Source organism: Myotis nattereri, assembly GCF_964212035.1.
Source record: "Myotis nattereri genome assembly, chromosome: 9".
NCBI classification, from domain to species: Eukaryota; Metazoa; Chordata; class Mammalia; order Chiroptera; family Vespertilionidae; genus Myotis; species Myotis nattereri.
The window spans coordinates 80,111,808-80,125,065 of NC_138084.1; the positions used below are offsets into that span (position 1 = coordinate 80,111,808).

The 13,258-nt window shown below is 52.2% G+C and overlaps 2 protein-coding genes and 1 pseudogene across 6 annotated transcripts in view; 1 reads left to right on the plus strand and 2 right to left on the minus strand.

Annotated features, from left to right (window-relative positions):
• The window catches only part of PCSK7 (proprotein convertase subtilisin/kexin type 7), a 32,916-nt gene extending 31,380 nt beyond the window's left edge, over window positions 1–1,536 (minus strand). Inside the window, exon 1 of the mRNA XM_081099461.1 lies at window positions 1,497–1,536. The gene's annotated coding sequence lies outside the window, so the exon portion shown is untranslated. The remainder of the gene's footprint in view (window positions 1–1,496) is intronic.
• Window positions 1,537–2,060: 524 nt separating this feature from the next.
• RNF214 (ring finger protein 214) overlaps window positions 2,061–13,258 on the plus strand; it is a 60,979-nt gene continuing 49,781 nt past the window's right edge. The window contains exons 1-4 of one of the 4 annotated variants that reach the window (XM_081098539.1): window positions 2,061–2,137; window positions 3,509–3,618; window positions 6,418–6,928; window positions 7,410–7,469. In XM_081098539.1, the coding sequence (XP_080954665.1) occupies window positions 3,515–3,618; window positions 6,418–6,928; window positions 7,410–7,469 (675 nt within the window). In that variant the 5' untranslated portion in view covers window positions 2,061–2,137; window positions 3,509–3,514. Of the gene's footprint in view, window positions 2,138–2,328; window positions 3,619–6,417; window positions 6,929–7,409; window positions 7,470–13,258 lie in introns of those variants that run through there. The other 3 variants (XM_081098541.1, XM_081098538.1, XM_081098540.1) reach the window with 3 other exon arrangements.
• On the minus strand, window positions 10,783–11,383 carry LOC308524804 (PRELI domain-containing protein 1, mitochondrial-like; annotated as a pseudogene). Its single transcript has one exon. The product of its transcript is annotated as a PRELI domain-containing protein 1, mitochondrial-like (transcript).

A 13,258-nucleotide genomic window follows, 5' to 3' on the forward strand; every position in this document is an offset into this window, starting at 1 on the left:
GAACCAGAAACTCTCCTTCCTGTCCTCACAGCGTACCACGCTCTCTTCCCTCTTTTCCTCCCAGAGGCCTAGAAGAGGGCTTGTACTGTGACCAAAACTCCACAACTGACCGGTGTGGCTCAGTTGGTTGAGGGTGGTCGCATGCACCAAGAGGTCCCTGGTTCAATTCCCGGTCAGGGCACATGACCAAGTTGCAGGCTCAATCTCCAATAGGAGGCTTGCAGGAGGCACTAAAAAAAAAGCCCTGGCTGGTTTGGCTAAATGGCTAGAGTGTCGGCCTGCGAGCTGAAGGGTCCCAGGTTGATTCTGGCCGAGGGCACATGCCGGGGTTGCAGGCTTGATCCCGGTGGGGGTGTGTGCAGTAGGCAGCCAATCAACGATTCTCTCTCATCAGTGATGTTTCTATCTCTTCCTCTCTAAAATCAATAAACTATATTTTTTAAAAAAAAGTAGGTAGCAATGCTTCCTAGAAGTCGAGGTGGCAGCTAACTTCCTGGTTTCCGTATCTGAAGGGGGCCAGGGGAAGTGAGAGTGGGCAGGAGGCAGGGGAAATGGGGAAAACCTGAGAATGCCAAGGAAGCTGCACAGGCATCAGGGCGAGTGGGCGGCCGGGAGAGAAGGAATGCCTGCAGCCAGCACTAAAGGGCGGCCAGGAGGTGAAGGCGCGGGCTTCCACCTGGCCGCGCCACCCGCGGTGTGGCGGAAGGGCCGGGCGAGAACTAACTGGCGGGCTAGCTGGGACAGGACAGGTGAGTGGGTGCCCCGCGCGGGTGCATCTGTGCGTGGCCGGGCCGCCTGGAAGCCTCTGCCCCCGCCGGTGGGGCGCGGAGGCAAAGCCGAGCACTCGCTCAGATGCCAAAGGAGTCGGGCTCAACACAGGACAGAAAAGTGGGTGCTTTCCCAGTCTCTCTGGCGGGGGGCGGGGGGGCCTCTAACACTCCCTCCACGTCTCCTCTCCGCCCCCGAGGCTCTCCCGGTGCTCCCCGCCCCCAGCAGCCCCAGGATCCCCGGGGCCTGGCCGGTGCGCACACCCACGAAGTGAGACAGAAGCTGTTCGTCCGCCGACAGGGTCACACCCAGGCAGGCTCCTTCCGTCTCGGAGGTGCAGGTGCCCGGTCAGCCCGTCCTTCCCTCCGGCAGAGTCCCCTGCCCCCCAGGCTTCCCGGAAAGAACCGGGTACCCCCGACAGCAGGGCTTAGCCTCACTCAACTGGGGGCGCAGTCTGACAGCTCCCCGGTGCGGGAGAGGCAACACGGCAGCCAGTCGGTGCCGCTCCCCACACTGTCCTCCGGCCCGTGCGCGCCCGGGACCCCGCGCCCCGCCACAAGCGCCTCGCCCCAAGGGGACCGCGCGGGGCGGACTCCAGGGTCCGGCGCCCGGCTCCCGGGCGCTCCCGCCGGACCGAAGGCGCCCGGTGCAGCGCCCTCGCCCTCGGACTCGGCGACCCGCTCCGGGCCCCCGACTTCAAGCTCCGCCCCCACCGAGCTCCAACTCACCGGCGCGGCCCGCCGCCTCCCCGCGGAAACTCGCGGCTTCCCGGGCGCCCGAGCCCCTGACAGCGGCGTCACTTCCGCCCGGCGCCACAGCCAACCAGCGCGGGCGCGGCCGCAGCCGCCGGAGCGAGGGCCGCCCCTCGGGTCCCTCCCCGGAGTGGCGCGCGCCGCGGCGGCCTCCCGGGGCCCCGCCGCCTCCAGCCCCCGGGCCTCTCCCAGGCGGTCTCCCCGGAGGCGTCGTCTTCCCCATGATGTCCTCTGGAAAGGGCATCTCGGGGGCGACCTTCACAAGCACCTCGTTCCTCTCCTCAGACGGCCGTGGCCCCACAGTCCCTGAGTCCCCCTAGAGCGGCCCCTCCACGCGCCTCCTTCCTTCTCGCGACAGCATCTCCCTCCTCCTCGCGTCCCTGCGTCCCTGCCAGTCCGCCTGTGGCTGAGGGGCTCCCGCACGGCCGCGTCCCCTCGGCGGTGCCGGCTCTGGCCGCCAGGGGGCGCCGTCGGGGGCGGCCGGGCGCCCGCGCCGCTCCTCCCGCGCCGCGCCCCGCCCCCTCCTCTCGCGCCGCCGGAAGTGGGAGGTGCGCCGCCGCCAGCGCTCGGCCCTCCCCCGAGGCCCGGCCGCCCCCTCCCCCGCTCCGCCCGCTCAGGTGCGTCCCGTCCCTCCCCCCGTTCCTTCCCGGGGGCGCGGAGCCCAGGGGGGTGCGGGTCGGCGCGCGGGCCGGGGGGCGACGCGGGGGGCGGGAGGCGAGTCGGGGGCGTGGAGGCGCCGGGAGCTGCGAGTGGGGGTCCTGGCCTAGGAGGGTGGCGGGGGCTGCCCGCGGGGTGCGGGCCGAGGCGAAGGTGCGGAGGCGCCGTGCCCGAGGGAGCCGCCCGCTGAGCGGGCTGGAGGGCGGCGGGGGCCACCCGGCGCTGCCTCCACCCATTGTCCCTTCGCGGCCGCCCCCGAGGACCGTCGCTCCCGCCGTGGCCGCCTCGGCGGCGGTCGCCCGGGTTGCGGTGCGGGGCGCCCCACGGCACGTCCGCCGCCGCGCGCCCCGACCCGGCCCTTCTGCGTGGACTCGCGGGCGGGACCGTGCCCGTGGTTTTGTCTGCGGCCCCCGGCGGTGTTGGGGCGGGAGGCGTCACCTGAGGGAGCGGTAATGGCGACTTGGGGGCCCATTTTCTCCGAGGGCCTTTGTGTAGCGGGGGAAACTGAGGCACGGGGCTCTCTGGCTTGTGTCCGAGGTGTGGACGCAGCAGTCCCCAGACCTGCCCTACGGGCTCTTGTGATAACTATTAAAATCAATTAAGGAATCTAAACCAGCCCGATGTTACATACCCTCCCCTATTTATTTTTCCCCATGGCGGGCCATGAGTTTGTCTTGCCACATGAAAGATGACCTTTCGATCAAAGAACGTCATCCGTCCCTGTTCCCCTTACTTGGCTCACCCTGTTTTCAGCTCATTTTCGTTTGGGGTAACCCAGGTCCCACCCCCTTGCGCCCGGGAGTGACTGGAAGAGCCCTTTCCTGTCCGTGGTTATCACTGACCCCTCCGTGGAGCGCGCCCCGCGCGGAAAGCTACTTGGGCTGCCCAAATCAGCATCGCTTTCCCCTGAAACTTCTCTTACATTAACGGAGGATGCTTCTAATGTAACAGCAAGAAAATGATTTAAACACGATATTGTTGATAATCGGGCCAAAAATTGCATCCTTTGTAAATGATACTGGGCAAGGTAGGTGCGTGGGCCATTGGAAAGCTCCCTGGCTCTGGCTGGATGCTGTAAATGACTGCATTTCTGCCAAGAGCGTTGCACCGACTCCGAGGTGTTTTCATGCCTATGGTGGGTCCAGGGGACTGGGTCGCTGGGGCCTGTTTGCCCAGGATGGCTTTAAGGCCGGGGCTACAGAGTCAATACGCGCGTGTTCTCCTCCAGCCACCTTCGTTCCTTTCCCGGAAAAACTGTGTTGTGAGGGCGGAAGAACACTTGTTTTTAAAATTGGAAACTTGTAGCCTGTCGTTTGTTTCTGGATGTGCAGAACACGATGGCGGCGTCCGAGGTCGCCGGTGTGGCCAGTGCCCCCAACGCCCCGGAGTCCTCTGGTCTGTGCGCTTCCAAATCAGAAGAAGGCCTGCTAGATGGTCTAAGGTAACGCATGGGTTCTTGGCGGGGAGACGGGGCGAAGGGCCTCGTGGGAGGGTAGCTGGTCTTTCCTCCTTTTGGTTCTAGTAGCCCTGCACTAGCTTGAGCTTTTTAAAGGTAAGGACCAGCCCTAACCGGTTTGGCTCAGTGGATAGAGCGTCGGCCTGCGGACTGTAGGGTCCCAGGTTCGATTCCGGTCAAGGGCAGGTGCCTTGGTTGCTGGCATATCCCCAGTGGGGGTTGTGCAGGAGGCAGTTGATCAATGTTTCTCTCTCATTGATGTTTCTGACTCTCTATCCCTCTCCCTTCCTCTCTGTAAAAAATCAATAAAATATATTTTAAAAAATAAATAAGTAAAGGTAAGGACTAGCTGATCTATGTTTGTATTTCCAACAGTGTCTGACCACACACTAAATATCTGTTGACAGAATACAGGTGGTTAGACTCATCCAAAAGTGAGATTTCCTCATTCTATCCTACATGGATTATATGTTCACTTAAGTACATGTTTATTATTATACATATGTATATTCACATATACATCTTCTATGTAACACATATACCCATAGGTACATGTGTCCATACAGTTATATGTGTGTGTGTGTGTATATCTGTGTCGGTAGATAGCTTTGGTAATATGGCTTACTGCTTCACGTATATATTTTGCCTTCCGTCTGAACTCTTGAGGGAAGGGATTATGATTACCCAACCTTCTATCTTACATGCTTGGCACAGTGTATGTACAGGGTTGTACTAAATTGACTATATAGTCTACGTCAGCTTTTTTCTACAGTACCTGGGACTTAATACAATATATAACACTGTACTAACAGCTTTATATATATGAACACATTTAATCCTCCCAACAATACCAGGAGGTAGGTGCTAATATTATTATTCCCATTTACAGGTGAGGAAACAGACACAGAGAGGTTAGTAACTTGCCCAAGGTTACCAAACTATGTCGGAGTCAGGGTTTGAACCCAGGCTTGTCTGGTTCCAGTAAATGTTTGTTTAAATGAACAGAAGTTTGCTAGTGAATGGCTAATGGGGCAAATGTTAAGTAAGCCTAACCATAAACTTGGATCTTCATTTTATAAATAAAATCAGCCACATACTATTAGTAATGATATTACCAGTTAAGGTGTATCGGGTGTTTACTATGTGCCAGGCACTATACTAAACACTTCAGAAACATTGTCTCATGTAATCCTCACAATAATTGTAATAGGTAGGTAATATTATTTCTGTTTTTAAAATGAAGTTAAGTAATTTGCCCAGAGTCAAACAATTGCTAAATAACAGAGTCAGGATTCCATCCAGACACTACACATGCCCAATTTGTAATTAGGTGCCCCCTTGCCCCTCAGTTAACTCCCAGCAAGGAATCAGCTTGGAGTATTTATAAAGATTTTCATAATGCAAGATGCTCTCTGTTGTTTTATTTTGAACAGCAAGTACTATTAAGGAAAGCAAGGATAGTGACCTCATGCCTCATTCTAGTGTGCGGTGCTTAAGGGCATCAGTTGACAAAACCGATTTTAAAAAAAGGAAAAAAAATTTAACACAGATTTAGTCATTATTCCTGGATGAAAAATTTATAGTTGTGAATGTTGGATATTATTGTAAATAGGTTTTAAAGATCTCTTTAAAAACCAGTATGTTGCCCTGGTTGGTGTTGCTCAGTGCTTAGAGTGTGGGCCGGCATGTGCACCAAAGGGTGGCAGGTTTGGTATCTAGTCAAGGGCACGTACTTGGGTTGCAGGTTCGATCCCTGGCCCTGGTCGGGGTGCATGCAGGAGGCAACCAATCTCTCTCCCTCCCTCTCTTTCTCCTCTTCCTTCTCCTTCCCTCCCCACCTTTTCCTCCCTTCCTCTCTTTCTGAAAGTCAATGGAAAGAATATTCTTGGGTGAGGATTAATAAACAACAACAACAAAAACACAATATGTTAAGTGTCTGTGATACACAGTAAAACAACTATCCCAGTGTTGCACATGTATGTACTTGTCTGGGATAAAATTTCTAATGACAGCTTCAGTTTTGGATTCAAAAGTGTTTGTATTTCACACAGCTTGAAGTGAAGATTCTATGCTCTGGAAAAGTTGAAGAACCTAAAAAGTGGTTCTGCTCAGAGATCTGTATAATGAGTTTGAGTGAAAATTATTTTTGTGAAACATGAGAGTGGAATAAAAACTATTTCTAAATTGATATTTTATTAAAATATATGTAACTGAATTAATGCATGTAACTAAATGAAATATTAGGCTATTTCCTCCGTATCCCTAAAGGTTATTCAACTTCACCCTCAAAGATTTTTGGAATTTTAGTCACTTATGTGTCATCATTTACTGGAGACTGTCTCTAGAACCTAGGTTCTTTTTTAAAAAAAAATATTTTTTTATTGACTTGAGAGAGAGAGAGGAAGGGAGAGTGCGAGAAACATCCATGTGAGAGAAAAGCATTGATGGACTGCCTCCTGCATGCACCCACCGGGGATCAAGCCCGAAACCTGGGCATGTGCCCTGACTGGGAATTGAACCAGCAACCTTTCCGTTGCACTGGATGTCGCTCAACCAACTGAGCCACACCAGCCGGGGCCAGAACCCAGGTTCTTAACCACCAAGCTGTATTCCCTGCATGTGGGAGGAAATCACTGGATAGAAAGGAAGTTCCTTTTCTTTTGATAATTTGAGGGGTTGTATAGTCTAGTTTTGTTCTTTTAGTGGTTATGTTAGAAGTATTGCATATTTAACCCTCTTTAAGACTGGGTGAAGAGAGAACCTTTTTGTCTTGTGTTTTGGTAGCCCCAAAGACCCTGCACAGAAGCACAAGAACTCACCTCTGTCGAGTGTAAGTAGCCAAACGATAACCAAGGAGAATAACAGAAATGTCCATTTGGAACAACCAGAGCAGAATCCTGGTTCGTCAGCAGGTGACACCTCAGCAGCGCACCAGGCGGTTTTAGGAGAAAACTTGATAGCCACAGCCCTTGGTCTTTCTGGCGGTGGGTCTCAGTCTGATTTGAAGGACGTGGCCAGCACAGCAGGAGAGGAGGGGGATCCGTGCCTCCGGGAGAGCCTCCATCCTGTCACTCGGTCTCTTAAGGCAGGGGGCCATGCAAAGCAACTTGCCTCCGGGAATTGTCCTGAAGAGAAGTCCCCACAAGCCTCCATCCTAAAGGAAGGGAGCAGGGACACAGGCTTGGATTTCCGACCTGTAGTACCTCCAGCAAATGGGGTTGAAGGAGTCAGAGTGGATCAGGATGATGATCAGGATAGCTCTTCCCTGAAGCTTTCTCAGAACATTGCTGTACAGGTCAAGTATCAAGTTTCTACTATTACAATGGAATTTGGGTTTTTTTTGTGTTTTTTTTTTTTGTTTTTTGAGGGAAGAGACATTTCTTCATGGTTGGTGGAGACTACTCTTTATCATTTTTTTACTGGCAGCTGTCATACTATTTCCATTTGGTGCTATGTAATGGCTTCATCCTGGTGTTCAAGAAATAGCAAAGCCAGGAGCCATTGCCTAATTGTGGTGACTAGGAACCTGACAGTCTCCATATACTGTCTCACTGCTAATGAACGAGTGTAGCCTCTGCACCTGGGTGTTGTGGGGGATAAGTGCTTCCTGCAGGGTGCATGTCAGCGTCCATTTGCCAGAGCTGCGGTGCTGCTCTTGCTGTGCAGCCAACACGTTAGCCTCTTCGTTGCACAGATTTTACGTCAAAGTATGAGAGCAATTCTCCCTCTTCAAATGCCACTGACCAGTTCTGAATATGCTGTTTCTGTCTTTGTAGACTGACTTTAAGACAGCTGATTCAGAAGTAAACACAGATCAAGATATTGAAAAGAATCTGGTAAGTCTTTGAACTGTCATTGTTGATATATGAAAGCATTAATGCAGAAAATCCAGAGTTATGTGATCTCAGTCAGAAAAGATGCAGGAGTCTCCTTTATAAAATTCCCAACATTAGTTAGCTAACTTCTACTTGATCACTTCCAGAGATGGGAAGCTTACTGCTCACAAAGCAGCCTGTTGCATTTTTATTTTCATTATTTTATTTAATTAATTTATTTTTTAAAATATATTTTTATTGATTTCAGAGAGGAAGGAAGCGGGAGAGAAAGATAGAAACATCAATGATGAGCCCTAACCAATTTGGCTCAGTAGATAGAGCATTGGCCTGCAGACTCAAGGGTCCCAGGTTTGATTCCAGTCAAGGGCATGTACCTCGGTTGCGGGCACATACCCAGTGGGGAGTGTGCAGGAGGCAGCTGATCGATGTTTCTCTCTCATCAATGTTTCTGACTCTCTCTATCCCTCTCCCTTCCTCTCGGTAAAAAAAAAATCAATAAAATATATTTAAAAAAAAAGAAAAAAGAAAAGAAACATCAATGATGAGAGAGAATCATTGATCGACTGCCTCCTGCACAGCCCCCACTGGGGATCGAGCCCACAACCTAGGCATGTGCCCTTGACTGGAATCGAACCCGGGACCCTTCAGTCTGCAGGCCAATGCTCTACCCACTGAGCCAAAATGGCTAGGGCATGTTGCATTTTTAAAATAGCTCTTATTGTGAGATCTCATTCTGGGGTGAGGACAGAACCTCTAAAACTTGTTATAATTTTTCCTGGAGTTATCCTATCTAATAAAAGAGAAACATGGTAATTAGCGTACAACTGCTACCCTTCCCATTGGCTAATCAGGGCTATACACAAATTAACTGCCTGCTAAGATGGCAGCCGGCAGCCAGGCAGCTTAACGTGAACATGAGGCTTGCTTGCTTCAGTGATGGAGGACTCCAACCTTCCCTGCCTGCCGCTGCTGGCCTCTGAGCTGCAACTCTAAGCAACTATGTTACAAATATAGAAGCTAAACAAAACCCCAGAAACCTGCTTTAGTCGGCCAGGCTTCAGCCAGCAGGATTGCAACATTGTTTCAAATACAGAAAGTAAACAAAGGCCAGAAACCTGCTTTCAGCAGCGGAGGCCTAAGAGCTGGAGCCAAGCCTCAGAGCTAAAGCTGGCCCAGAATAAAAGAAAAAAAGGAGCGGTTGGGAGCTTCAGTCAACCGCCAGCCTGAAAACAGCCCTCAGCCCCTCACCCAGACTGGCCAGGCACCCCAGTGGGGACCCCCACCCTGATCCCGGACACCCTTCTGGGCAAACCAGCCGGCCCCCACCCATGCACCAGGCCTCTAACCTATATAGTAAAAGGGTAATATGCCTCCCAGCACCGGGATCAGCGGAGCTGCGAGGCCTCCCGGCACCGGGATCAGCGTGACGGGGCAGTGCCCAAACCCCCTTATCGCCCTGCAGCTCTGTGTGTGACAGGGGGCAGGGCCACAACCTCCCTATCGGCTGTGCTCTGTTCGTGACAGGGGAAGGCACCCCAACCCCCTGATCGCCCTGCGGCTTTGTGTGTGACAGGGTGCTGCACCCCAACCCCCTCCACCCCACGGACCCTGCTCTGTGTGTGACGGGGTAGAGCCATAACCTCCCCATCGGCCCTGCCCTGAGTGTGAGAGTGGCGGCGCCCCAACCCCCTGATCGACCCTGCTCTGTGTGTGATGGGGGCGGTGCCCCAACTCCCCTATTGGCCCTACTCTGTGAGTGACAGGGGGGAGCTCCCCAACCCCCTGATGGGCCCTGCTCTGTGCGTGACAGGGGGGAGCTCCCCAACCCCCTGATCGACCCTGCTCTGTGCGTGACAGAGTATGGAGCCCCAACCCCACTGATGGGCCCTGCTCTGTGAGTGACAGGGGGGAGCTCCCCAACCCCCTGATTGGCCCTGCTCTGTGCGTGACGGGGTGGCGCCGCAACCTGCCCATTGACTCTGCCTTGAGTGTGACGGGGCGGTATCCCAACCCCCAATCGGGCCTACCCTGAGCGTGACTGAGGATGGCATCGCAACCTCCCTAATCCGCCCTGCTCTGTGCATGACAGGGGCGGCGCCCCAACTCCCCAATCAGCCCTGCTCTGAGCCTGACCAGGGGCTGCACCTAGGGATTGGGCCTGCCCTCTACCACCCGGGAGCAGGCCTAAGCCAGCAGGTCGTTATCTCCCAAGGGGTCCCAGACTGCAAGAGGTCACAGGCTGGGCTGAGGGACCCCCCCTTCCCCCCGAGTGCACAAATTTTTGTGCACCGGGCCTCTAGTGTAGAATAAACCTAAATCCTCTTTTGCTTGTTAATCCTATGTATTTTTTTTCGAGGGGGAAGTGTGTTCACTCGGTGTATGTACAGGAAGATTCTATTGTGGACCCACAGAACCAGACCATGACCACCTTCCCCTGAACATCAACCACACCGGGCTGGTGGTGGTGGAGGAACAATGTGATTACCGTGTGAACTGATTACAGAAGCTGGACTGACATCCACTGGGAAGGCTGGGTCTCCTCTAGCTCACTTGGCATTTCCAGAGCTGTCCAGGAATTTGGTCTCTTCTGGTTCAAAAGCAATGTGACCAAGACGATGAAGGATTTTGAATACATCTTGGCCAAGCTGCAAGGTGAGGCTCCTTCCAAAAGCTTTGCTGAGACAGCCAAGGACGTCAAGGAGGATTGAATTCAACAAGTATTTGCTAGACATTGTTCCAGGTACTAGGGACACAGCAGAGAACAAAACAAAGGTCCCTGCCCTTGTGGAGCTTACAGTCTAGTGTTTATGACCACTTTGCCTGCACGCTGTGACCCTGGGCAACCCATGGCACCTCTCTGCTCCTCTGTCCCTCAGCTACCTGATGCTGAAGGAAGTGGGCCCAACCCAGCTGGTGTGGCTCTGGTTGAGCATCGACCTATGGACCAAGAGGTCGAGGTTCGATTCCTGGTCAGAACACATGCCTGGGTTGCAGGCTTGATCCCCAGTAGGGAGCCTACAGTAGGCAGCCAATCAATGATTCTCTCCCACAATTGATGTTTCTATCTCTCTCTCTCCCTCTCCCTTTCTGAAATCAACAAAAATATATTTTTTTAAAAAAGTGGGCCCAGCCTAGACATGGGTAATATGTGTGATGCACTAATGATGCCAAACACACCACGCCCAACCCACCACCCAAAAAGTAGATGGGGCTGGAAGTTGACTTTTAATAATAAAGTAGAGGGAGGAGGACAGAGGGAGTGCAGCCAAGTGGTCTGGTGTGCTGCTGTACTGGGGTCAGCTGTCTACACAAGCTATTGCTGCTGCGTCTTCATGGCTGCCTTGCCGGCGAGGTCTTGGGCCTTCTTTGTGTTGCCAGTGCCGTTCTCTGCCTCCTCTTTGACTTCCTTGGCTGTCTCAGCAAGGCTTTTGGAAGGAGCCTTACCTTGTAGCTTGGCCAAGATGTATTCAAAATCCTTCATCGTCTTGGTCACATTGCTTTTGAACCAGAAGAGACCAAATTCCTGGACAGCTCTGGAAATGCCAAGTGAGCTAGAGGAGACCCAGCCTTCCCAGTGGATGTCAGTCCAGCTTCTGTAATCAGTTCACACGGTAATCACATTGTTCCTCCACCACCACCAGCCGGGTGTGGTTGATGTTCAGGGGAAGGTGGTCATGGTCTGGTTCTGTGGATCCACAATTGAATCTTCCAGGGCATACACCGAGTAAGCAGTATTGGCAGGAAATAGTCACTTGGCCCAGCAGAAGTCTCTGGGGCAGGGGTCACCTCCCTGTGCACTGTGTATTCCACAGGACATGGTTGCTGTAGGGATTCAGATACCACTGCCAGAAGGCCAAGAACACTTGGTCCAAGGAACTCCGGGGCATGCTGTGGCCCAGGAAATACTCTGCCATTGTCCCCAGTCAGGGCAGGCTCAGCATCAGGGTGCAGGGGCTGGAGGGGCGGGGGGAGCCATGCTAGAGGTGGCACACACCACCAGGCGTGAAGCTCAGTCACCACTCCTCAGTGCCCCACCGGCTGCTGCCAGCATGAGAAGTTGTCCAATCACCTTACATATTTTTGAAGGTTTTTTTACCCCGCTTCTTCCTCTTAGCTCTCAGATCTGAAGTTTTCCAGGTGAAACATTCTCCAGATGTTTTTACCATTCTTTATATAATGTTTTCAGTCCTTTCATCACTCTGGTTATCTTTCACCTAGACATGTTCCATCTTATCAGGGTTTCTTTTGAAATGTGATCCTGAGAACAAAATGTAATAATCCAGACAGACTATAATTAGTTCACAATACAGTGGGCCTCTCGTTCTCGAACTCTCATTCTAAACACTATTTCTTAAGCTGTTGGTTTATTTATTTATTTTTAAAAAATTTATTGATTTTTTTACAGAGAGGAAGGGAGAGGGATAGAGAGTTAGAAACATCGATGAGAGAGAAACATGGATTAGCTGCCTCTTGCGCATCCCCTGCTGGCGATGTGCCCACAACCAAGGTACCTGCCCTTGACCGGAATCGAACCTGGGACCCTTGAGTCCGCAGTCTGGCTCTCTATCCACTGAGCCAAACCAGTTTGGGCTGTTAGTTTATTTTGACAGTCTCGTCACACTGTTGAGCTTTCAGTCAAATGCCATCAAGTCTCATCCAATCTAATAAAAGAGTAATATGCAAATTGACCATCACTCCAGCACACAAGATGGCCTCCCACATGTGGTCAAAGATGACCGCCACAAGATGGCCGGCAGGGGAGGGCAGTTAGGGGCAACCAGGTTGGCAGGGAGGACAGTTAGGGACCCAGACCTGCAAGGGAAGGCAGTTGGGGGGGGACCAGCCCTGCAGGGGAGGGCAGTTGGGGGGAATCAGGCCTGCAGGAGAGGGCAGTTGGGGGCATCCAGGCTGGCATGGGAGAGCAGTTATGTGTTGATCGGGCTGGCAGGGGAGTGGTTAGGGGGCAGTCAGGCAAGCAGGCAGGAGAGCGGTTCGGAGCCAGCAGTCCTGGATTGTGAGAGGGATGTCCCAGATTGGAGAGGGTGCAGGCTGGGCTGAGGGACACACATGCCACCACCCCCTCCCCCCGGCCCCCCAGCCGCACGAATTTCATGCACCAGGCCTCTAGTGTATTATATAGTTGTGTATGCCCATTTTATTCCTAGGCAATTAGTTTTTGAAACTTAGAGAACTTCACATTTATCTTTGCTAAAATGGTCCTCTTGATTTTGTGGCAAAAACTTCCACCCCTTTAGTGAATGCATAGCTAATGTATATTTTTCAAGAGGAAGGATAATGCCAGGAAAGCCCCCTAGGGTCAGGTAGAGGTCTTTAGGGGAAGATGTGTTAATTGAGTGGAGAAAGGAAAAGTGCTTGTATTAACCAGATAAAAGTGAATATGTAGAGCATGTTGAAGGACTTGAGCAAATGGAAATAAATAAGTTATTGGAACATATTAATCAGATGATGCCAATGAAAACTTTAAATAGAGAGTAACAACTCAGGAATTATTAATAACGGGCAGGTAAAAAGATCCCAGAGACTAGAGGCCTCATGGAGATGTGCGGGGTAGAAGAGAACCTCCAGAGAAAGGAGGAGAAGTCATCTTTTATTGAGCACTTATGCTAATCAGTTTATTTACACAGAGTATTTATTTTGTCCCCATAGTTTAATGTGGGGTTTGGATGACTATATAGCAATTGAATGGGCCAACTAAAGTAAAAAATACACTTTAGTATTAGTCTGAAACGGGTGGAAACTGTCAGGCAATTGGGCCAAAAGAGGCCCAG